The sequence below is a fragment of the Lynx rufus genome, unplaced genomic scaffold (assembly GCF_022079265.1).
Source record: "Lynx rufus isolate CCGP_SWC_20201006 ecotype Redwood Valley unplaced genomic scaffold, mLynRuf1.p SCAF_11, whole genome shotgun sequence".
In the NCBI taxonomy this organism is placed as follows: Eukaryota; Metazoa; Chordata; class Mammalia; order Carnivora; family Felidae; genus Lynx; species Lynx rufus.
In genome coordinates this window covers 10,074,519-10,100,917 of record NW_025814825.1, presented here as the reverse complement: position 1 = coordinate 10,100,917, position 26,399 = coordinate 10,074,519, and the positions used below count along the sequence as shown (strand labels likewise).

At 35.5% G+C, this 26,399-nt stretch overlaps 1 protein-coding gene across 1 annotated transcript in view; it reads left to right on the top strand.

Annotated features, from left to right (window-relative positions):
• The window catches only part of CTNNA3 (catenin alpha 3), a 1,681,070-nt gene that overhangs the window by 124,967 nt on the left and 1,529,704 nt on the right, over window positions 1–26,399 (top strand). Inside the window, exon 4 of the mRNA XM_047071866.1 lies at window positions 8,043–8,162. Coding sequence (XP_046927822.1) covers window positions 8,043–8,162 — 120 coding nt within the window. The remainder of the gene's footprint in view (window positions 1–8,042; window positions 8,163–26,399) is intronic.

Sequence of the window (26,399 nt, the reverse complement as noted above, 5' to 3'; positions counted from 1 at the left end):
CAGACCTAAAGACACATGTGGGCTGACAGTGAAGTGATGTAGAAGCAAGTATCATTCAAATGGAAGTGAAAATGCCAGGGTTGCAATACTTCAATAGGACAAAATAGATTTTAATCAAAGATTATAACAAGAGACAAAGGACACTATAATCATAAAGGGGACAATCCAACAAGAAGATATAACAATTACAAATATTTATGCACCCAACATGAGAGAATCCAAATACATAAAATAGTTAATAACAACCATAATGGAAATAATCAATAGTAATATAATAATTGTAGGGAACTTTAACACCCCACTTACATCAATGGACAGATCACCTAAGCAGAAAAATCAACAAGGAAACAGTGGCTTTGGATGACACACTGGGCCAGATGGATTTAAACAGTAGAATTATAAATAGAATTCTAAAACAGTAGAATATACATTCTTTTCAAGTGCACATGGAGCATTCTTTGGAATAGATCAATATTAGACCACAAAACAAGCCCCAGAAATGTACAAAGATTGAAGTCCTACTACACATCTTTTCTGACCACAATGCTGGGACTCTAGAAATGGACCACAAGAAAAAATCTGGAAAGAGCACAAATACATGAAGGTTAAGTAACATTCTACTAAACAGCAAAGGGGTCAATTAAGAAATGAAAGAGGAAATAAAAAAAAATACATCGAGAAAAAATGAAAACACGATGGCCCAAAATGTTTGGGATGCAGCAAAAACACTTCTAAAAGGGAAATTTATTGCAATAAACTTTCTTGCTTACTTCAAGAAGCAAGAAAAATCCCAAATAAAAAACTTAACCTTACATCTAAAGGAACTAGAAAAAGAACAACAAACGCAACCTAAAACCAGTAGAAGAAAGGAAATAAGAAAGATTAGAGCAGAAATAAATGATATAGAAACTAAAAAACCGATAGAATAGATGAATGAAACCAGGAGCAGATTATTTGAAAACATCAACAAAATCAATAAACCTTTAGCCAGACCCATCAGAGAGAGACAGAGAGAGAGAGAGACAGAGAGAGATTCAAATAGATAAAATCTGAAATGAAAGGGGAGAAATAACAACCAACACCCCAGAGATACAAAAGATTGTAAGAGAATATTGTGAAGATTATATGGTAACAAACTAGACAATCTAGAAGAAATGGATAAATTCCTGGAAACATATAACCTCTCAAAACTAAAACAGGAAGAAATAGAAAAAATTTGAGCAGACCAATTACTTACCAGCAATGAAATTGAATCAGTAATCAAAAAACTCTCAGCAAATTAAAGTCCAGGGCCAGAGAACTTCACAGGTGAATTCTACTAAATATTTAAAGAAGTACTAATACCTATTCTCCTCAATCTATTCTAAAAAATAGAAGAGGAAGGAAAACTTCATAACTCATTGTATGAAGCCAGCCTTACCTTGATACTGAAACCAGGTTAAGACACTATAGAAAAAGAGAACTACAGACTATTATCATTGTTGAATATAGATGCAAAAATCCTCAACAAAATATTAGCAAACTGAGTCTAACAATACATTAAAAAATGATTCACCACAATCAAGTAGGGATTTATTTGTGGGCTACAGGTGTTGTTCAGTATTTGCATGTTAATGAATGTGATGCATCACATCAATAAAACAAGTGATAAAAATCTTATGATCATTTCTATAGATGCAGAAAAAGTGTTTGACAAAGTACAACATCCATTCATTATAAGAAGCCTCAACAAAGTAGGATTAGAGGGAACATACCTCAATATAATAAAGACCTTATATGAAAGACCCACAGCTAACATCATACACAATAGTGAAAAACTAGAGCTTTTCCTCTGTAGTCAGGAAGAAGACAAGGATGTCCACTGTCACCACTACTATTTAACATAATGCTGGAGTCCTAGTCATACCATTCAGACAAGAGGAAGGATTAAAAGGCATACAGATTGGTAGAGAAGAAGCAAAACTTTCACAATTTGCAGATGACATGAACTAATAAATTCAGTAGGTTTCAGGATACAAAATTAAAGTACAGAAATCTGTTGTACCTTTTTATACTAATAACAAAGCAACAGAAAGGGTCATTAAGAAGGCAATCCTCTTGGGGCGCCTGGGTGGCATAGTTGGTTCAGCATCTGACTTCGGCTCAGGTCATGATCTCACAGTTTATGAGTTTGAGCCCCACATTGGGCTCTGCACTGATAGTGCAGGGCCTGGAGCCGGCTTCTCATTCTGTGTCTTTCTCTCTGCCCCTCTCCTACTTGTGCATTCTCTCTGTCTCTCTCAAAAATAATTAAATATAAAAAATATTAAAAAAAAAGAAAGCAATCCTCTTCACAGTTGCACCAAAGATTTTAATATACCTGGGAATAAACTTAACCAAAGAGATGAAAGACCTATACTCTGAAAACTATAAAACATGGATGCATGATATTGACGTTGACAGAAACAAGTGGAAAATATTCCAATCCGTGCTCATGGTTTGGAAAAACAAATATTGTTAAAATGTCTGTACTACCCAAAGCAATCTACACTTAATGAAATCCCTATCAAAACACCAACTGTATTTTTCACAGAGCTAGAATTAACAATCCTAAAATTTGTAGGGAACCACAAAAAACCCTGAATAGCCAAAGCAACCTTGAAAAAGAAAAACAAAGCTGGAAGCATCATGAGTCTGGACTTCAAGTTATATTACAAATCTGTAGTGCTCAAAACAATATGGTACTGGCACAAAAATAGACACATAGATCAATAGAATAGAAAACTCAGAAATGAACCCACAACTATATGGTCAATTAATCTTTGACAAAGTGGGAAAGAGTATCCAATGGGTAAATGAATGTCTCTTTAACAAATGGTGCTGGGAAACTAAACAGCAACATGCAAAAGAATGTAAATGGATGACTTTCTTACATCATACACAAAAATAAACTCAAAATGGATTAAAGACCTATACGTGAGACCTGAAACCATAAAGATCCCAGAACATAGGCAGTAACTTCTTTGACATTGGCCATAGCAACTTCTTTATAATTGTCTCCTGAGGCAAGGGAAACAAAAGCAAAAATAAACTGTTAGGACTTCAAAATAAAAAGCTTCTGCACAGTGTAGGAAGAAAAACTAAAAGGCAACATATGGAACAGGAGAAGATACTTACAAATGATATCTCTGAGAAAGGATTAGTATCCAAAATGTATAAAGAACTTCTAAAACTCAATACCCCAAAAATAAATGATCCAATTAAAAAATGGACAGAAGTCATGAATAGACATTTTTCCAAAGAAGATAGATGACTAACAAACACATGAAAAGATGGTCAACATCACTCATGATCAGGGAAATACTAATCAAAACTATAGTGAGTTATCACCTTCCACCTGTCACAATGGCTAAAATCAACAACACAAAAATCAATAGTGTTGGGGAGACTGTGGGGAAAAGGGAACCTCCTGCACTGTTGGTTTGAATGCAAACTGGTACAGCCACTCTAGAAAATAGTATGGATGCTCTTCAAAAAGTTAAAAAAAATAGAACTACAATCCAGCATTTGCACTAGCAGGTATTTACCCCCAAATACAAAAACACTAATTCAAAGGGGTACATGCATCCCAAAGTTTATAGCAGCATTATCTCCAATAGCCAAATTATGGAAACAGCCCCCATGTCCACTGGCTGATGAATGGTAAAGAAGGGGTGCATGTATACAGCGGAATATTACTCAGACATCTAAAAAAGAATGAAATTTTTGTCATTTGCAATGACATGGATGGAGCTATACAGTATTATGCTACATGGAACAAGTCAGAGAAAGACAAATATCGTATGATTTCACTCTTATGTGGAATTTAAGAAACAAAACAAATGAGCACAGGGAAAGAAAAAAAAGAGAGGCAAACCAAGACACGGAGTCTTAGTTATAGAGAACAAACTGATGGTTACCAGAAAGGAGGTGAATTAGGTCATGGGTTAAATAGGTGATGGGGATTAAGGAGTGCACTTGTGATGAGCACTGGGTATTGTATGGAATTGTTGGATAACTATATTGTACACTTGAAACTAATATTACACTCTATGTTAACTAACTGGAATTCAAATAAAAACTTAAAAAAATAACCCAATCAAACAAAGGAAAAAAGACAAAACAAAAATGGACTCTTATCTATAAAGAATAAACTGATGGTTACTAAAGGGGGGGAGGGAATGGGTGAAATAGGTGAGAGGGATTAAGAGTACACGTATGTGCACTGATGAGCAGTGAGTAGGGTATAGAATTGTTGAATCACTATATTGTCTTCCTGAAATTAATATAATAGTGTATGTTAACTATACTGGAATTAAGTTAAAAAAAAATAAAATTAGTAAGTGAGTCTTTTTCATGTAAGGTTGGGATGCTTTTCAAGGGCAGCTTCTGTGCTGGGCTCTTGGTGGATGAATCTGCATGCAGCTTTTTAAGAGCCATTTCTCAGTTTGCCAGTGGCCCTGTGGATCTTGTGAGCATGAGCCTTATTGGTCTTCAAAGCCACTTGTTTTAGGTGTTGGTCTTAAATATTGGCATGCCTAAAGTGGCATACAAATCCTATAGTACTCAGGGATAGCTGTGGGTTTTGAGTTTCCTCCCAAATGTTGGTTGCCGTGATGGGGATAGGGTTTATGGTGAGTTTTTGTGCCTTAGCTTTTCCTACCTGTTTTGATGTGGTTTACATTTCATTTGCTTGATGTGAAGCAGTTGCTCTGCCAGTTTTGAGGTTTTTTCAGAGGAAATTGTTACATATATAGCTGTAGCTTCAGTGTGTCTGTGGGAGGATGTGAATTCAGGATCTTCCTACATTGCCATCTTGAACCAAAATCTGAACAGAAAAGAATTTGATGAGAAAACACTGTGGGAGTGTTTAGAGTGCTTACTTTAATGGCAGATTTTGGGCTTAGAGATAATGTTTGCATCTTCTCATTTTTGTCTTGTCTGTCTTGTGATATTTGATAAGGTTGTCAAATAGGACAGAATTTGCATTTATTTCTCAGTTCAGAGACCATCTTGATATTCTCTTTCGGCAGTTTTAAAACATTCCTAGGCGTGTTCATGGGTCAGATTTATTCATTGGGCTTTTTCTTTTTATGTTTGAATTTTGTTTATAGTAAGGTAAAAATATTAACAGGATAAATTTAATGTCCAACAAATTATTTGGGACTTCTTTGCTTGTTTTAAATTTCCACTCAAAAGTTTGAACAGGTAAAATCTAGGAATGTTAAAATCTCTTCAATTAGTTGTGCTTCCTTTCCCAACTTATCTTCAAGTGAGAGATCATTTATTTTGAGACATAGTCAACGTAATGAAATTGCAACACATTGAGAAAATCTCAAGAGGTCTATTTCAGTGATCAAGCATAGTGACCTGTTGGAATGAAAAATCCTCAAATAAGGTCAACATCTGATTTTTTTTTAAGTAAAATGTAAGCCTCACTTTAATCATTGTCTTATTTTTAATATCTTTTTATGTCAGCTTTATCTGCAAAGCAAAATTATTGCTTTTACTCTTTAGCATCTTTAAATATAAATAGAGAGAGATGGGGTGTGCTTACTAGGGATCTAACCTAAAGTACACAATAGATATTGTATGACCTCTCCTTGACAATTATTTGTTGTTGTATGGGAAAAATGTACTTAAATAAATGAATCATCATAGTTTGAGTGCTTTGAGCTATTTAGTATCAATAAATGGAGAGTGTAAGTCTTGATAATGAAAGGTCAAACTTAAAAATCTACATTTCACACAAACTCTGGTCTTTCAGAAAAACATTTTGTGGTGATGTGTTATTGCTGGATTTTCTCCCTTTTTTCTTTGGCCATGAACATATTGCTTGATTTTCATGTTTTTTTTTTTTTTTTTTATTTTGAAGACTTACAAATGTGTTTACCCTAAAGTTCCTACTTGTAGCTATATAAAGTTCACAGAAATAAATGTGAAGAAGAAATATTTGAGAAGTAGAGCTAATATTTTTTTAGGGAAAATAAAGTGCTTAGAATTAAACAGAATGGTAAAACAGTTTATATTAATTATAAGTGAAATTACTTAAATTGTTTAGAATGTTATATCTAGTATTTTGACTTGAACATAGCGAGAAGGGACCAAGAAATGGGCAAGGCACAGGAATGATCGTGCACATGAGAGAGAGTTAATATAAAGGTCATTAAAATTACATCAAAATTATGTTTGCTATAAAATGGGGAAAAAGGAGCAGACTTTGGCTATGTTTAAACTGATGGGTAGAGTTTGTTCCCATTTAAGGTTCTGAGAACTCTCCTGCCATTTGGAACTCAATTCAGATCTCTTCGTGTCTTCTACCCAGCCTGATCCCTCAATTAATATAAAGATTTTTTTTCTGTTTTACAACATGTTGCTTTTATCCCTTTGTTTTTGTACTCTCTTTACTGCATTGCCTTGTGTTGGAGTTAATGGTATAGTAGAATAAGCACAAATATTGTCGTAAAAACCCAGTTTATATTTTCTGAGTAACAGTTTACTCACTTGTAGAATGGGGAGAGAAATAGGAAATCCTGTGGGGATTCAGCTGGGAGGCTTCAAGTACCTGGCACTGAGCGGGCCCACAGTAAATGTCAGTGCCTTTCCCACTTCTGAGTTTCATGTCTAGTTTCCTTGGTAGTCTGTAAGTTCCTTTAGGGCAGGAAATGTGTTTTATATTCATAGTACCTTGTGCATAGTAGGTTCTAAAAGATTATTTGTTGAATTTAATTTACTGTAGAGCTGTGGAAGCTTAGCACTGTTATTTCTCATTTCTTTTTCCTCTGTCACCTTGGATTGAGATAAACATGTTGCTTTCGTGAAATTGAGGATTTAATTCAGTAGAATGCCGTTATAATATGACTTACTCCATAGAGTTTGAATAGTAAGGGTCAAGTAATTTCCCTGGAAACTTAATAATACTCTATGAAATCTTACTAGCCTGTCTCACAGCATCATAGTCACAGTGGAATTCTGGTGTGTTTAAGATGGTGAAGTCTCTATCTGTAGGAGTCTATCTAAAGGCACACAGTGAGAATATGGGAAATGAATGGCATGAAGAGAGAGCAAATGTAAATGTCATTGTAAGTGACATTACTTGACATTTTAAATCACTAATCTTCCAAAGTATGTTCTAATTTACTAAAAAAAAATCAAGAATTGAATTTCTTGTGAGCTCCCTTTGCTTAATTAATTATTAGCAGCAGAACAATATTCTATGATCCACTGCAATTTGTCTCCTTTGTGTTTATCTAGTATCTGACTCAAAAATGAACAGAAGTGTTCTGATTCAGCAGAACTGATTTTATAACTCATCTGCATTATAGAGCAGAAATGAATAAATGTTTGCTGAACATGCTACATATGCTTCCATTGCCAAAATGTTAGTTTTCTTTCCTTCTCAAAATATAAGATCTGAGAGATCTTCCTGGTTGAAGTTTGTAGGGTACTTATTTTGCATAGATATGTCTGTAGAGGCAAGTAGCTACCTTTACATGAATTTGTTTCCATGATTGGAATGTGAGGGCCCTTTTAATACTTCCTCATTATGATTTAAAATCATATATTCATTGCAGTTTTTTTCTTTAGAAGTAGTGGTGTATGCTAAAACAGGTTTCCTTTTTTTTTTTCAAGTAGGCTTCATGCCCAGCGCACAGTCCAATGTGGGGCTTGAACTCATGACCCCGAAATCAAGACCTGAGCTGAGATCAAGAGTCAGTCACTTAACTGACTGAGCCACCCAGGCACCCATTTTTTGAAAATGCAGTATGCTCTTTTGTTGGAATGAAGACTAAACACGCTTCCCATTCATGCAATAATGTTTGTTGTTCTTATGATACAGCTTCTAATCCTTTATAATCAGTCTTTCTTAAATTTCATTGAAAGGCAATTAGTATTTGTTATCTTTCTATTATGAATGAGGGAAACTGAGGCTCAGTGTTGACTCTTTCCCTGTTTTAGCTAGTTAGGCATTCGAGGAAAATGTGCTGCTATCCTAATGATTTACTTTTGTTTTTCAATTTCAGTTTCAAAGAACATTTGAGTCTCTTAAAAACGTTTCCAATAAATCTGACCTCCAGAAAACCTACCAGAAGCTTGGGAAGGAGCTGGAAAATCTGGATTATTTAGCCTTCAAACGTCAGCAGGTAGGAGTCAGAACTCTCCTTGGTGGAGGAGATGAACACTTTAGCTTCCTACCATCCTGCCTGTCAGTTTTAAGTGGATCTGGGGAAACTTACCTTCTAATGTTTAGGGCAGAAATAGGTTGTGCTGTGCTGTGCTGACCTGCCGTGTTCATACAGATTCATTGTGGTCCTTGCTTTAAGATGTGCAGTTTGGGGGGTTCCACATGTGTCCATATACCTCTCTTAAAGAAAACTCCTGCTGGTTTGTGAAGATATAGCTACCCTTTGATTCAGGATGCCTCAGTGGCATATAGGAAACCTCTGTGATGGCTTGGCCACATGGCTTTTATATTTGACAGGGGGATACTTGAGGAGAAAAATCACCTGATGACCAGGAAAAGGATATAGATGTACATACAAAATTAAGGGAAAGGATCATGAATATGTCAACGTATGAATCAACCTTTAGTTTTCTTGTTTGATCTCTGAAGATTAGTGAAATTTTGCTGTGTAAATTTGAACAGGAAAATATACTTTACAAATGCAAGTCTTTCAGCCTCCTTTTAAACTCCAAATAAATACAGAGCCAAAATAGACTTTTATAAGATTGCTTTTAGAATTAGTACTAAAAAAATGTATTAATTATCATTAAGTTCTGTGTGTTTGCAAGATACTGCCGCAGTAATTAGCTAGCTAATTTTCCCAAGCTGATCTTCACCAGTTTCTTCCCAGCCACTAGGTGTCAGAGTTGTCAAGCTTTTACTTTGATTGTTTATTCCAATCAGAACAGCCAGATAGACGTTTAAATTAGGTTGCATGAAATTCGGCAATGTGCTCAGTGATGGATAGCGTCTAGAAAAATGACTAAGTGGCTGACTCGTATGGGCAGGCACCGAGTCCATTACTTAAGAGTCTTTCCTGTTAGTGTGGCAAAAGGTGCAACTCTCTTGCCATTGCCCAATTCACAAATTTTGGATCTTTTGGATGGAGTTTTCAAAGCTGGGTATTTATTTATTTATTATTTTTTATATTTATTTATTATTTTTTATATTTATTTATTTATTTATTAATATGAAATTTATTGTCAAATTGGTTTCCATACAATACCCCGTGCTCATCCCAACAGGTGCCCTCCTCAATAACCATCACCTCCCCTCCCCTCCCTCCCATCCTCACCAACCCTCAGTTTATTCTCAGTTTTTAAGGGTCTCTTATGGTTTCGCTCCCTCCCTCTCTTTTTTTTTCCCTTCCCCTCCCCCATGGTCTTCTGTTAAGTTTCTCAGGATCCACATAAGAGTGAAAACATATGGTATCCATCTTTCTCTGTATGACTTATTAGTTACACCTTATGGAGTCACCACAGTATGGTCTAGAAATATTGACTTGAAAAGAGAATTGTGTTCTGGGTTTGCTCTATCACTGACATTGCATGGGCATTTAGCCTTCCCATTGCCCTGTATTCCTGAGAAGGTGTATTTGTTTTGTAGAATGTTCTGGGGTAAATGGAGTATCTCTGCATATATTTAATTTATATGAAAAGGACACAATATCCATTGAAGTTTTATTTACTTATTTTAAAATTAGTGAGGGCTTACATATTAGCACATGTACAGAAGCAGTCACAGTTACAGAGAACTACTACAGGAATCTCCCATATGATGCTACTTAAAATTCACATCATAAGTCACTGCTCTGGCCTATGCATTTTTTAGTACAGTTTTGTTTTCCAAGAGCCATATTTTACCACTGAGGGATATTTGAGTTGGCAGGCAGTAGTCACTACCCTCTTCTCTTATTCTTTCTTATTAGCACATTTTCATTGATTAGATTCTTGCATTAGCTAATTGTGAATTTGGAAAAATGCTAATGCTTCAAGGGCAGGAGAGCAGAACTCTGACAGGATGGCCTTGAGGACAGATAAGTAAATTGCATGTGTGTATGAGTAACATATGGGCACATGGGGTGTAAATATATGTGTATATATATATATATATATATATATACACACACACACACACACACATACACACACACACATCATATATACTATTAAATGGCAATTATGTATCACACATGGTGATTAATACCTATATAGATTAGATACTGAAATGTTGATAACAATATAATGGGGATGGTTTTATGAGCACCATTTTAAGGCAAGAAAATTGTTAAGAGAGTTAAGTAACTTGCCTAAGGTCACTGGGCTAATAAGACATAAAGCTGGGCTTCAAATCTAAATCTGTAGGACTCCACACCTGGGTGGAGTCTTATTCCCAGTATCCCTGCAGGGAGCCAGGCTGGGGTAGGAAAGTGAGGAGGTCTAGATATGCAATATGAAGATAATTTTAGGGATGCCAGACCCAGGGCATAAAGAGACCTTTGAGAGTGGAGTACCTTACCTGGTGGGAGGCAAAACAGGCAAAACACTTCTCTCTCTGCCTCTCTTTCTCTCATGCAAATTGTTCAATATATACAAAAACACAAAAGGATTTTTGGAAGAATATCTTTAGACAGCTAAGAAAATGCATCAAACTTTATCTTCACAATCTTCTGAGTGTTATGTCTAGTAACCATGGTTCTAGTGAAATTTATTCACACAAGGCAGTGTTTTAAACTCAAAGGGACAAAATTTAACTGCATACACATCAGACTGTCAATCCTTTTGTATTATTCAACTCCACCTCTCCCTATCAGTGATCATTTTTTTTCTACCCAGAAAAGATGGGAGGGGAATTGGAGGGAAGGAGAAAGAGGATGATAGAGTAGAAAGAAAGTCAGGAACCAAAGAGTGATGGAAAAAGAGGGAAGGGGACTTGTAGGGATATGATAAGAGGGCTCAAGTGAGGGAAATTAAACTGTACTTGGTTTTACACTATGTCCCTAGAACTCTTGATTTAATTGATCACCCAACCCCCCACCCCCCAGCCTGTCTCTGTGAAGGGATATTAGGAATAAGACCTGGGAAAATATTATCATAAATGAAAACATTGATTCTTTGAAGAATTTAAAAAATCTTAAAATAGAAAAAAGGGAGAGAAAAAGACAGGAATACAAGAAGACGTAGCAAATGAAGGAGATGGCAGAGAATAGTGAAGACAGATTTTGTTTACTTCTCATTTTGCTTCCAAATGTAGCAGAGCTTTCTAGAAATTTGTTGTATTAACCAAGTTCTGTACCAAAGTCACAGATGAATTGTGAATTAGGACGGGCAGGGTTGGAAGAGTCAGAACATCAACTCTTCTCTGACTTGACAGGATTTGCCTTTTATCTCCAATCCTGCACCTTAAAAGGCCTCCAAACCTATTAAACCCATACAAGTAAGTTTCTCCTACTGGAAAAGATTCAGGTCTCTGTAAAATTGCAATTCAGCAAGAAAGATTCTGCCTTATAAGGCAGGATTCTTTTTTACCAGAGAATTAGTCATGCTTTGTTCCCTGGTCTAACCATATTTATCATTCCTTTTTGTGACAGCACGTAAGCTCCATAAGGACAGAGCCTCGTCTGTCACCTTCAATGCTGTATTCTCTACAGTGCTCACAACAGTATCTGACCCATGGCAAATGCTCAATAAATACTTGTTGGTGCTGTTGTTATTTTAAACAAGGAAGCATGCCCAAAGTTTTGGCCTCAGAATCCAGGCAATTAAAATTGATGTGTCTTACTCTACTTTTAAAATTCAGAAAGGCATTTACCCTTTGGCTTCCTGGATGTGGAAGATTGACAGATTGCCCCTTGCCTTATTTATTTAGTTTTTATCCTAACATATTTCATTTTCCGTCCACTTCTTTAAACAGGCACAAAATGTTAATATTACCTTAATTATGAATTATGGATGACCAGTGAATTGATTACAAATATTTTCTTGGACTCATTCATTAGATTTTATTTCTTGTCCCTTTCTATGACATTTTAACATCATTTTGAGAGATTTCTTTCCCTGGGCCAGAGGGATCCCTGGAGTACTTTGCTCTCATCTTTTACCTTTATTTTTTGGAGTTACTGTAACTTCTCTCCTCTAGGTGTGATCTTAGCTATTTCCTTTCCTTTTCCTTTTTCTTTCCTTTTCCTTTCCCTTTCCTTTCCTTTCCTTTCCTTTCCTTTCCTTTCCTTTCCTTTCCTTTCCCTTTCCCTTTCCCCTTTCCTTTCCTTTCTTTTTTCTTTAAGAGTTAGTGCTTATACTTCAACTATTCCTTAGGCTATATTTTAAGTTGGGGCACAAGCATCTCTACATTTTCCTACTGTCAAAAAGACTAATGTTGAAAATAGCTTTGGTTGGAAGAGGTGAGAGGAGGCCCTGATAGATGAGGTGATGGGTTTTTTAGTTTGAATCAGCCAGAAGTAACTAGATGACAAGGCAAGATTAACCTGAGAGTCTGGAGACTTTTTCAGTTTTTATTATCTGGAGATGCAATCTTGGAGGTTATCTGCTTGGACTATTTGGTTTTTATCTTCCTGGTTAATGTTACATAGAGAATGGTAATGGTAAGCTTCAGTTATTATATGGAGCCCAGATTTATATATTAATTTGAGAGGTTATAAATCAAGAGATTTCCTTGGGGTTTTGGTTTTGTGGAATAAAATAAAATAAAATAAAGTTTGATTATCTGTACTCTAATTTAATTCCTTCCTCTCTTTTTCTACCCTTAATAATTATAATAGCATTATGAGACACATCCCCTTTCCAGAGGCTTCTGAAGTCCTTTGGTATAAATTAAAGTTGACATTATTGAGTTGGACATTATGTAGACTAAAGCACATTTACATATTGATGTGAAAATATATAAAATTAAAATATTGTGCTTCAGATACACATCCATGTCAGAACACATCACATACCCCTGATCTCCCTAATCATGCCATGTTATTCTTGCCTTCTGCCCTTTTCATAAGGTTTATAAAACTTGGTATTTAGAGTATCTGGTATTTCCATTTGCTTATTTAACTGCTAATCATTCTTTAAAGCAAAACTGAAGTCTAGCCTCCTTCATGACACTTCATCCCATGACTTCTAGTCAATATGTAAATTCTTCCTTCTTTGCCATTCTTAGCTTTTTATCCATGTCATCCAATTTAGCATCTGATTGATTATATATTTATTGAAGATCCATGTAGTGCCAGTTAGAGTATGGCTTTGTAGTCAGCCAAATCTGGTTAGACTACTCTGTACCACCTTGGGCACCACAGTTCTTTTTTAAAATGTTAGGAAAATAATACCTAACTTATAGCCTATTTTAAGAAAACAATATATGAAGTATAAAGTATATATATAAATGCTTTAAATCCTTTAAAATACATAAAGGAATCAGTATATAAAGGACTTAGCACCGTGCCTAGCATGTGGTTAGTACAAGTGGTAGTTATAATGTTGTTTTGTATTATTCTCATAATCCATCTTCAATAATGGTTTGTAAGTTCCATAAGAATGTGCTCTCTATTCTGTATATTTTTGTACTGCATATAAGGTCCAGCACTGCTCTGAACATATCAGATAGAATGTTTCTGGACATACGTGATATAGGGGCTAGAGATCTGTGTGACAAAAACAACAACAACAACAACAAAAACTGTTGATACCTATTGAGAAAAAAGTTGCATTATTTGCTTCTACTGTGTTTTTGTGGTAGTATCTCTTGGGCAGTAAAATTAAGGTCCTGAATATTGTGCTATGACAATCTGTGGCGGAAGGTCGTAGACCCAATGTTCTGGCTAAATCCCAACTAATGTAGTCGTAGTTACGTCCTATGGACCTAAACTTCCCTTGTGGTTCCAGGTGGTATTGTTCAGCACAATATTGTTTTCTCTTTAGTGATGATGTTCAGGAATGAACCACTGCTTTTTTCTTTTACTGAACTGAGTAAGTTAATCCCTTCAGATAACTTCAAAACCAGAAGGGTACATAATACTTTGTAGGATAAAAATTGCATTTAAAATGATCCCTTATCAATGAGGAAAGATAGAAATAAATTAGATAAAACTCATTTAGTAAGAATAACTGTAGGCTAATATCCTTGCATTGAAAAATAAAATTCTAGATGGATAATGATAGACCCTGTAGAAAATAATTGTAGGCTTACCTTGGAATTCAAGAACTCTGAGGACACAAGACAACAATGTAGGGCTCCTCTGAAATCAATGCGTAGCAAAACAAAACTGAATAGTGTTAGGCTTGTTGTTGTAGTACTATAGCATATAGAGAAGAGGAAATTGATGAATGCCAATAATAGTCTTCAACAATGTAAAGACTTACGGCAATACAAATGTTATGGATCATCTAGGATAGGGGGATATACAATGATGTTGCACTAGGAGTTGCTTATCTGTAAGGACAGTATAATGTAGAACTAACTTTGCATTACCTTAACACTAAATGGAAGTGTATTTTACTTAAATATACTTTACTTAAAATATATTTTCCTAAATACATTTTACTTAAAACTTTTAAAAATAAAGTACCTATGCTTTTGGGATTATTCAGATTCAGTCTAAGAAAGAGTGTAATTGGAGTCTGAATGAGCATTAACAGGAGGTGTTAGGCTTCTAGAACAATAGTTCTAGAAGCAGTAGATTCAGTTCAGTGGCTTTTGCTAGATGAAATATGTTAATAGCTTAATTGAGAGAAGATCCATCCTTTCCTTGTTCTGTAATTAATCCAACTCTCTTGAAAGAGTTCTGATTGAATTATTCCTTTTAAGAATAAGTCAACCAAAGACTGCTACATTAAAATATTCATGTCTATCTTAGATGGTATTCTGTCTCTTATTTGCCCAATCAAGTAAAATGATTGTTTATGCCATTTATAAAACTGTTTCTGAAGATCCCAAAGCATTTCAGACATTATTAAAAATTCATTGCACAAGTATTAAAAATGTTGTAAGATTGTGTAAGGTTGTAAGATTGTAAGATCGTGTTACACGAAAGTTTGAATCAACCCCAACATGTTTTATTGTATCCACTCTATATGCAATTCCATTTTTATTCAGATGTACAGTTTGTCTCATAAAAAAAAACACATGGCATTACATTTATTTTTCAGTTTTCTGGTACAGAGAGAGAAGAAGGTTGGATACATCATTCAAGGTCATTCCAAGTCAGTAACAGATCCAGAATTAATATTCACATTTCCTAATTTCTAGCTTATTGCAATAGCCATCAAATCATTTTCATGACTTCATAAACTGCAGATCTTTATAGGGTGATTTCTTTTCCTATAGTTATAGTCTGAAGTTAAAAAACCTTATGGATTTTTATGTAAGAACCTTATCCTTTATTTAAAAACAAATAATCGTATTATATATTGGTTCTCCTTCTAAAATTTGATTTCTACATTGGAGATAGTTAATAGTCATGACAAGTAGGTATCTTCTAGTTAATTAGTAAAGTACAAATATAGAGATACCTTTTAAATTCTAAAGTTTGCTATTCTATTTCCATCTGTTGTCTCTGGGGTTCAGTTTATTGGTGGCAGTTAGGTAGAAAGCTGTTGAATCAAGCATATATTAGCTGATTTTCATGCACCAGAGAAGATTTATTAATTTTTTACAAGGTTGTTTACTATGGTAGTTTGCCTCATGGGCAGCTTATAGCTACTTTATAGTGGGGAATGCTTATTGAAATAGTTAATGCTTTGTTATGGGTAGTTTTCAAAATTTACAATGCTGATAGGAATTTCAGGAGGCTAAAAAACTTTAGTGTTTGCATAAATATGGCACTTATTTGTGCGTGTTTTATGTTGATATACCTAAGTCCATAAGATTATCAATAAAAGTTGGTTATTGATGAGGAATTAAAGTTCTAAGAGTTAACTCTGAAGAGCTATCTTCCCTAGTCTGTTTTGTAGCTTGAAAATGATCTGCATGTGCAGAGAGGATAAATTTTCACTCCTAAGATTATGAGCTGTGGTGGCCTATGATGCAAAGCAAATAAGGTATAAGAGAATCAAAGAACCTAAACTCTGGCCCTCATCTCCTCATGGAGATACCCTGTACAAGGCTATACACTTTGCTAATGGCAGCATAGGGACAATAATAGGAAGTGATATTTTCTTTGGTCCTTTTGTGAGTTCTTTAGGATAAGTCAGCCAGTTGTGTATTGATCCTTCAGTATCTTTGGTTTGTATACTGAATATAGATATGGGTGCTGAATATAGATACTTTTAACATCTAAATTTACATGTACACTGTTAGACATTGAGATGCCTGTAAATGCAAATCATTCAGTAGTGCCATTCTTATTTTAAAAGAAAAGATAGTGTAATAATATTACAGTATTTTAGAAGAGGTAGAAATTAGAAGCATCATCTAGTTCAATCACTTCAGTACATGGATACACAAATAATACAGAAAACATCATTTTGTTCTTTTATTGCATAAGAATTTTTATCTTCGACAGTTTCTAGATCCTGTGTCCTCCAAGCGAATGCCCTCTAAACCAGTTCTTCCCAAATTTTATTATGTATACAGATCATGTGGGGAATTTTGTTAAAATATGCATTTTGATTCAGTAGGTTTAGAGTAAGACGGGAGAGTCAAACAAATTCCTCAGTGATACGGATGCTGCTGACTCCTGGACCACATTCTGAGTATAAAGGGAGTGTAGATGATAAATTGCAGGAGAATTATTTCCAGTTGTATTACAGAAGCCTAGTACAATCCCTGGAATATAGTGAGTACTTAGTAAATATTTTGGACTGAGTGATGATACAGTGGTAAGGTTTTTGTCTATGTGTAGGACATAGAAGTTTTTGCCATCCTTAGTATTGTATCCTTTATCATAAAATTTATAGCTATTTTTGTGTTTCTCTGTCACGTGAAGAGACATGCTTGTGTACATAAATACTGTGTTTTTGTAGATTATGTATTTCAGCAGTTGTAGAAGTTGTTATTTGTACATCTTTGCCCCTAGTGAAAGAATAGATTGAATATGAGAGCAGTTGCGTCTAAGGTACAAGGAGCTGAAGAAGAGTAAGAATGTAGTATTTTAGCCCTGCAGTGTCCACTGTGAGTTGGCCAAACTGACCATGAGACCAGCTGGTATTAGCAGCATTTGTTCCAGAATAGCAAGCTTAAATACTTACTATAGACATGATGAAAATGATAATCTCAAACATATTCTTAAATTTGTGTATCTAAGTTGTACCTCTGTACCTGTGTGCACAATCAGAAAACATCGCATTGACTGTTAACTGCATCCTTGTCAGGCAAAAAGATTACTGCTACAGCTATAGCTCTCTGTGTTAATCGTAGTGCTGGGAGTGCGCCTAAAGCACTACTGGCTGAAATTCAAAGAAAGTGTTGATGCTGCTAAGATGAGGCCAACAGTTTTGCTGACAGCAGAGCTTTAAACATGCACACACCAATCATGCAGCCTTTTGTAGATGTTAAGTTGTTTGTTTGTTAGGGGTTGATTGCCTGAGGGCTAATTTAATATGTAATGAGAAATTCAGTTTATTTCTTTATTTTTTTAAAAGCATACTCAATTTTTGCTCTCTAAAATACCATATTTGGACAGTTTCAAGCTTTCTATTTAGGAGGAGGCTAATCAGCTTTCAATTTTTTTTCCTCATTCTGCAAATGTGACAGCAGTAGAAACACATGCTGATATACATCTAGGTAAGGGGAGATACCACCAGAAGATGGAGCAACATGGCTGGTTTGTTCCACATCTTTATCAGTAATTTACAAGGGTATATGTATACATAGGATTACTTCCATACACTCTGGTTTGAAATAACAAAAAAAAAACCATAGAAATTAATGTAGTTAATATTCTTCAGAGTCATATTACAATTTAGATGGGATATCTTTGAATTTTTACATTGTAAGTAGCTTTTCTTTCTCCTATTGAAAACAAATAGCTGAATTTGTTTTCATTGACCATATTATTAACTATATTATGCTTAATATTTTTAGTATCACTTATGGGATTTTAGCAAGATGCCACAATCAACCTATAATATACACTGCATTCTTCTCCTTAACTGTATTTTTATGAATCTAACTTTTTTCTTTGTTGTAAAATACAGCATTCATACAAGTTAATATTCTCTATATAAATGCTGCTCATGTTATTATAGCATCTGGTTGTACCATAGTTAAGTATTTATCATTTACTCCATTATAAAACCTTTGTTCCAAAAGAGCTGTATGAACCTATTAGATATATACACAATTAGGTAGGTAATGATCTGTGGCTGCATCCATACAGCATCAACAGCTGACCTGTGGCTGGGTTTCCAAGTGTGGTGCTGATTGTTGATAGGAAGTACTCAGTTCATGAGATGAAACCGTTTTGATTATTTTGAGGGAGTGTGTGTGTGTGTGTGTGTGTGTGTGTGTGTGTATGCTCTGAATTTAAGTTATGCATTGTTTTAATTTTAATGTTTGCTTTGTGAAGAAATTATTTATTTCCTGACTCTGATTTAGATAATGGTATTTATCCCTACTGTGGTAAGGTCTCTATTCAAACATTGGAAATTACCGAAATCTTTCTTGGTACTTTCATTGGTGCACAAGAATGAAATGGTCCACTGCATGTTTCATCACTGATAGTTATACATTTGTGTCTTCATCCTAAATTTATATTTGTAAATCAAAGATAATTGAGTTTTGGTCTTTTTCCTATGTTAGAGTTGATTAAAAAAGGGTGTGTCAGGGAAGCTGACACTATGAAGGAAAAATTTGAATGATGATTTGAAAGAGAAAAAATACATTAATGAAGGGAGCTACAAATAATAGGATACTTTTGGCAGTTCTTATAATCATCATGTAAAAATTGAGAGAAACTAAATATGATACTTTGGTAAATTTCCCAAGTTTTGCATCTTTTTTGTCAGCTTTTTTTTTTTAAGTTTATTTATTTAGAGAGAGAGCCACAGGGGAATTGGGGGGGGGGGAAGGAGGGAGGGAGGAGCAGAGAGAGAAGGAAAGAGAGAATCCCAAGCAGGCTCTGTCTTGTCACCACAGAGACTGACCAGGGGTTTGATCTCATGAACCTTAACATCATGACCTAAGCTGAAACCAAAAGTCAGTTGCTTAACCCACTGAGCCACCAAGGTGCCCCTTCTTTGTCAGCTTTTGAGTGTAAGCTCAATGAGGCTCATTTTCTCAGGGTAAAGGCATCACTTCTCACTTTGGATCAAAGCAGAAAGTCCTGGGGTGTTATGCTGTGTATCATATGTAAATAAAGAGAATTTTTGGTAACCAGCAGTGTGCTGTATTGAGAAAATATTGGGCAGAAAGTTTTAGTTTGCCTGTTGCTCACTCTAATAAGAATGTATGTCTACACCATATGGTAAGAGTAGGCATACTTAAGGTTAAATTCATTTAAAACTGGGGAATTATGTTTATTTTACTTAGGATATGGGTAACATTAGATGTTCAGCGTCGCTCCTTATCAGGGAAATACAAATCAAAACCACACTCAGGTATCACCTCACGCCAGTCAGAGTGGCCAAAATGAACAAATCAGGAGACTATAGATGCTGGAGAGGATGTGGAGAAACGGGAACCCTCTTGCACTGTTGGTGGGAATGCAAATTGGTGCAGCCGCTCTGGAAAGCAGTGTGGAGGTTCCTCAGAAAATTAAAAATAGACCTACCCTATGACCCAGCAATAGCACTGCTAGGAATTTACCCAAGGGATACAGGAGTACTGATGCATAGGGGCACTTGTACCCCAATGTTCATAGCAGCACTCTCAACAATAGCCAAATTATGGAAAGAGCCTAAATGTCCATCAACTGATGAATGGATAAAGAAATTGTGGTTTATATACACAATGGAATACTACGTGGCAATGAGAAAAAATGAAATATGGCCTTTTGTAGCAACGTGGATGGAACTGGAGAGTGTGATGCTAAGTGAAATAAGCCATACAGAGAAAGACAGATACCATATGGTTTCACTCTTATGTGGATCCTGAGAAACTTAACAGGAACCCATGGGGGAGGGGAAGGAAAAAAAAAAAAAGAGGTTAGAGTGGGAGAGAGCCAAAGCATAAGAGACTGTTAAAAACTGAGAACAAACTGAGGGTTGATGGGGGGTGGGAGGGAGGGGAGGGTGGGTGATGGGTATTGAGGAGGGCACCTTTTGGGATGAGCACTGGGTGTTGTATGGAAACCAATTTGTTAATAAATTTCATATATATATATATATATATATATATATATAAAAGGATATGGGTAACATTAATATAGACTAAGCTGAATAAATGAATTAAATGTACCTGAACTTTGTTTTAAACCAGAAAAAATTATCTATTTTGGAAACTCTTTGAAATCTGTCAGGAAACATCTTTGTCTTGAAAACAGGGAGTATGTAACTCCTGGCTTAAGATACTTAAGATATTTGACCACTAAAATAATGGTTTAGAATGGGATCCATGAAAAAGAAGATAGAATTATACCAGTGGTAGGGTGTTTGTGAAGGAAGGAAACCTAAAATTAGATCCTGTATTAAGCAATATGCTAAGTAAGTTAGCACTTGTGAGCATGTGGTGCTTATGACTGACTTGTATCAGTGGCTGTGCATTTTCTTCTGCTCCATAAATCTGGCCCTGCAGACGTAGAGGATATCTTGGTATCTTTGTTACTCCGTATCTTTAAGAAGTTTTGGAAGGTTTATTTCTTACCCTTGATAATAAGTACTGTTTGTGTACATTACTGCTACTGAAAGTTAGTAATTTCTAAATGTCACTAGGGTATCAGTATGAAAAAAACCTGAAAACGACAATTTTCAAGAATGTTGGTGTAAGTGGAATAGATGCTATTATTCTGCATTGTACATTTTCAATGTACATACTTTTTGCATATGGCTCTATATGAGATCTGAGGTCAATGAACACACTCTAAGATCAAACTCTTAGACTAAAAACACTGTTGATGATATTTCAGGGCATGAGTAATTATGAGTAGTTTTAGGATAAATAGATAAGACTGGTAACATTTTTATAAAATATGACATTAAAACATATTTATTTTAAAGACCGATAAGCTGAAAATACCAGTCACATTTCAGAATAATAAAAGAAAATGTAGTTAAGATTGACATATAGCGTGTTGAAGGTAAAGTGCATATTCCTTGGGAGACCTCTGAAAACAATGTGTGTATCAAAGGAATTATAGATGCTATAAATAATATATAGCTTATGATAATTAATGAAAAACACAATATACATTTCTTTTTGCTGCATCTTATTGTGAACTATATTCCAAAATTGATGGAATTAGGATGATGCTAAGGATTCATTTCATTGTAGCATATTATAAGCAATTAAAAATTTTTATGTAACAGATAACCTGGTTATCTAAACAATAACTCATTTCATATCTGTTATGAGTGAAATACTCATTTCACCTGTATGAATATTCTCCTTAACTTGAATATACTCTAAACAAAATTGGCTTTACCAAAGCTTCTAATGGGTCAGGGCTGGAATAAATAACAGGGGGTGTGAACCTCCTGCTAAAAAGGAAACTCAAAATTATTATTCAGTAGTTTGGGAAGTTTGGATTTTTTTTGACCCAGTGGAGGTGGGCAGAACCCCAGTAATTACTGGTAAAAGATTTCAAGCCATATTTAACTCAATTTTGACACATAATAAAATAGAATGTTTCATTTGCCTGTGTTTGTCCCTTTTTAAAAAATGTATTAAAGTATTGTTTATGTACAATGTTACATTAATTTCAGGTGTACAATATAGTAATTTAACAATTCTATACATTACTCAGTGCTCACCATGGTAAGTATAGTCACCATATTATTGCCACAATGTTATTGACTATATTCCCTATGCTGTACTTTTAATCTCCGTGAGAAAATTTATTTATTTATTTATTTAATAACTGGAACTTTGTGCCTCTTAATAACCCTTTATCATTTTGCCCAACCCCCTGCCTTCCTCCCTCTGACAACCACCAGCTTATTCTCTATATTTAAGAGTCCTTTTTTGTTCATTTAAAAAATATTTCAGATTTAAGTGAAATCATATGGTATTTGTCTTAATTTAAGGCAATTGCATTAAAAAATAATGAGACAGTGTATTAAATTATATGAAAACCTAGAACTTAGCTTCAGTAAAGGCAGAAAGTACTTTATTATTTTTTAAAACTTCTCTTCCTCCTAAGCACTAACACAAGCCATATATTCATGAATAAATCCCCACCACTATGTGAGCCTAGTCTGCTGAAAATAAAAAGGCATATATAATTCTGCCACACAGAGAGATAAAAGCTGTGTTATTTATGCATGGAAACCATTTTCTACTAGAAGGAGTTGTAAAAAAATAATAGAATTATAAAGAAAGTGAGTTTACAGAAAGAAGATCAACTCTTCTTAGCATTATGTAAATACTTTCTACAAGGGTGCTCTGATATAAGAGACATACTATGCAGTATTTCACTTTAATAAAGAAACAGTAAGTGATGATTATTCATGTAATAACAGAAGGACTTCTAGTGTACATAAATGTTCTTTCACAGATTATTGACAGAGAGGTTGGAATGTTAGGAGACAGTGTCTACTAGACGTTCTCTAGTAATAAATATTTCCTCTCTCTGAAGCTATGGGAATACCTACTATACAGGTTAGATATTAAATTACTTAATTTATGCAATAATCATGTGATGGGAATGTTATTATTGGGCGATGATCTGAGTCTTGAAATGATGGGTGAAAGCAGGTTACATTTTGATAATGTCACATAAGACCAGGCGTGTTGGGTTGGTCTCTACCCCCACAAACATTTTCATAATTTCTTATGACAGGGACTAAAATAGAATGTCTAATGCTTAATGTGCAGGCAGTGGGATTGTCTGAAGGGAGTGACAAGAGCACAATGTTTAACAAGGAGACTATGGATGAGAACATAAGGGATAAGTGATTCCCAGGTAGAGGAACCAATCTAGAAAGCACATGGTAGCTGCTAAAGGAATATTATGAAGGGAGATTGATATATAAAAGTTTAGAGTTTAGGGTAATATGGAATCCAAGGTGCTTTATTTCTTTTTTTCTTAAGTGTATTTATTTATTTTGAGAGAGAGTGAGTGCCCACATGAGTGGGGGTGGGGCAGAGAGAGGGAGAGACAGAATCCCAAGCAGGCTCCGCGCTGTGTGCGCACAGAGCCCAACGTGCACATGAACTGTGAGATCAAGCTAAGAACTGTGGACCTGAGCCTAGATTAAGAGTCCGATGCTTAACCAACTGAGCCACCCAGGTGCCCCTGAAGGTACTTTCTTAGAAGCGCAATGTGAGATTATATTGCATAATTTTACTTTGAGACGTGTTCTTTTTCCCATTTTCCTCCTGGACTGCCCACACTGGAGGGAAGTTTCAAATTAAGCCTTGATAATAAAAAATGGCAATTCTTGACGTCTTGGAAGTAGAGGCAAGTGGGCATAACCAGGTTGTCTTTCCCCTATTCCCTTCCACCCCAGAAAATACCCTCCAAGCTGGGGAGAAAAAGAATTGGACAGGAAAAAACAAGCTTAGATGTAGTCTGCTCTTGTGCGTGTCTTCTACCACTGTGCCACAGCTACCCCCTTCCTTCAGGCTGGGAGATATGATAGAACTTACTCCATTGCTGTTTGGGGGATCTGAGATGAATGGTGAATTGCAGGTCTAATCTGGACTTCTGAGAGTAGAAAGGTTTCTAGGGAACTTAAGAGGCAGAGTAGGTGTTTTTTGCCATGTTTTCAAGTCAGAATTTTTTTTTTCCAGTTCTAATATAGTGTTGAAGGCATCAGAAAATTTCTTTGGGACCAGAGTGCGATACAGAAGTCATCTGAGAGAGAGGATCAGGGAGCTTGGTGACATGGAGGAGACAAGGGCAGCAGATTAAAGAAGGATGGGTAAGGGAAGTTATAGCTGACCTCCAGGATCACCAGTACCATAGTTTGCAGTGGGAACTGAGAGAGCTGCAGACTGTCCAGGTGCCATTTGAGCGAGTGCTATCCAGTGCTAAAGACCAAGTGGGAGGAGTCACATCAGGAACAGGAGGCCAGTGAAGGACCAAGGCAGATCCAGGTAGAGGTGAAGATGACTGTCTTCCCAGCAGTCCTGTGTTGGCAGCTGCATGAACCCTCCTGTGGCTTAGACTCATCCCCAGGGAGGGAGAATCAGGAGAAAAATCTAAGGATTTAAACCTGAATGTAATTGAATTATAAAACTAAACAGATTGAGAAATCACTGAATTGGTCTGAGTGTACCTGAAAAGGATTAAATTAAGTTTGTGCCCTGAGCAACATGGGGCTTAGAGTAAAAAAAAAAAATCATTTTATTACAGAAAAATAAGTTACTTATTTATTAATTATACTGAAAGGCTGAAAAAAAGTTAAATCAGTATTTATGATTGTGAAATTTGTATCTGCTATAAAGTTACAAATCTAGGACTGAATGGGGGAGCATTGTGATATTTGGAAAGATAGCAGATATTTAGATGAGTGAGTGAGAGAGAGAGAGAGAGAGAGAGAGAGAGAGTATGTGTGTGTGTGTGTGTGTGTGTGTGTGTGTGTGTGGTGTGTGTGTTTGGCTTTTGTATCCCACTTCTACCATAGCCAACTGGGAGATGAAGTATCACTTTGGTTAGGGTTGCCAGATAAACTATAGTAGGCCCAGTTAAATTTGAATTTCAGATAAACAACAAATAATTTTCTCAGTATTAACTATGTCTCAACTATTGTGCAAGGCATACTTATACTAAAAAAAGTATTCATTATTTGTTGGAAATTGAAATTTAACTGGGAATGTTTGATTTTTTATTTGCTAAATCTGGCAAAAGTCTTATTCTTTGTTACACATAGCTGGTGAAAAAATAAAACTGGCCTGCACTTTACTCAGTGAAGTTTGGTAACAAGTGGGTGCCATACAACAAGTGTTAATATTATATTTCATAGAAGAGGCAATTCTTGGTTCATCTTGATGGGTTGGGCTGGCTCTCTGAGACAGCCAAATTAGGACAGACAGAATAAAATAGTTTAAGAAAATCACAAGAAAGTAAACGTATTTGATGACTTGTTCTAGAACACACAAATAGTAAGTTGCAGAATAAGGTTTTTCCAGGTCCAAATGGCCTTCATAATACAAATTCAGTTATTTATTTATTTGTCTGTTTATCTGTTTATTTACTTATATTTTAGAGAGAGAAAGAGAGCACTAGTGGGGGAGAAGGGCCAGAGGGAGAGGGAGAGGGAGAGAGAGAGAGAGAGAGAGAGAGAGAGAGAGAGAGAGAGAGAGAATCTTAAGCAGGCTCTACATTCAGCACAAGCCCAACATGGGGCCATGTCGGGCTCTATCTCATGACCCTGGGATCATGGCCTAAACCAAAATCAAAAGTCAGTTACTCAGCTGACTGAGCCACCCAGGCACCCCCAAATTCAGTTTCTAAAGAACCTGTCAGGAACATATTCACTGTATGAAGAAAAGTACTCTTAAAATCTGGGTGGTTTGGTAGCTGCTGCTTTCTTCTCAAATGTACTCTTCTGTTATGGTCAAGCCTATAAAAGGAAACTTACAAATCTTTTCCAGGAAGCATGCCTTTGAAATTAGTTGAATTATTTTAAAGAAATCATAAGATGCTACTTCTTTTTAACTTGGCATTTTATTCAAAGGGTGTTTCTGAAATTAAACCAGTGGGAGTTTAGCCAAAATAGTGCTGTGACACAATGATGTCATTTAGAGAATGTTGTGCTGAGTTAAATAGCTCTAATTATTAGGAACTTTAAAATCATAAAGCAACTAAAAAAAACACCTCACTTTTGAACTTCAGTGGAATATAGTTTCATTATTTGAAGCATTTCACCTGGTTTGGATAGTTGGCTTTCAGCAACTATTTGAGATCCCAGTGTTAAAATCTCCTTTCCTTATACTTAGTTTCCTCTTCTGTCCCAGAATAATTCTATGTTCTGGACCTCATTTCCCTCTGTCCTATGAGGACCTTGCTCCATTTGGAATGCCTATTTTCTCTTTACTTTTAACTTTTTCTACTCATGTTTCCTTCCTAGCATATTCTTAACCTGTTAAAGTTTGGTCCAAATAACAACAACGTAGCAATCTTCATTCAAAGCTGTATCAGCTACAGCAACAGGCCTAGCTCTCTTCTCTTCCTCATAGCTAAGTTTCTGAAAGATTTTAGGTGAGCTAACCTGCTTATTTAACTACATCAGTTCTTGGATAGAAGTAGGGAAATTGAATATTTCCTGTAGCTAATTATTATTAACAGGCATTCTATTCCCATTAAGAATCAGATACCAGGGCGCCTGGGTGG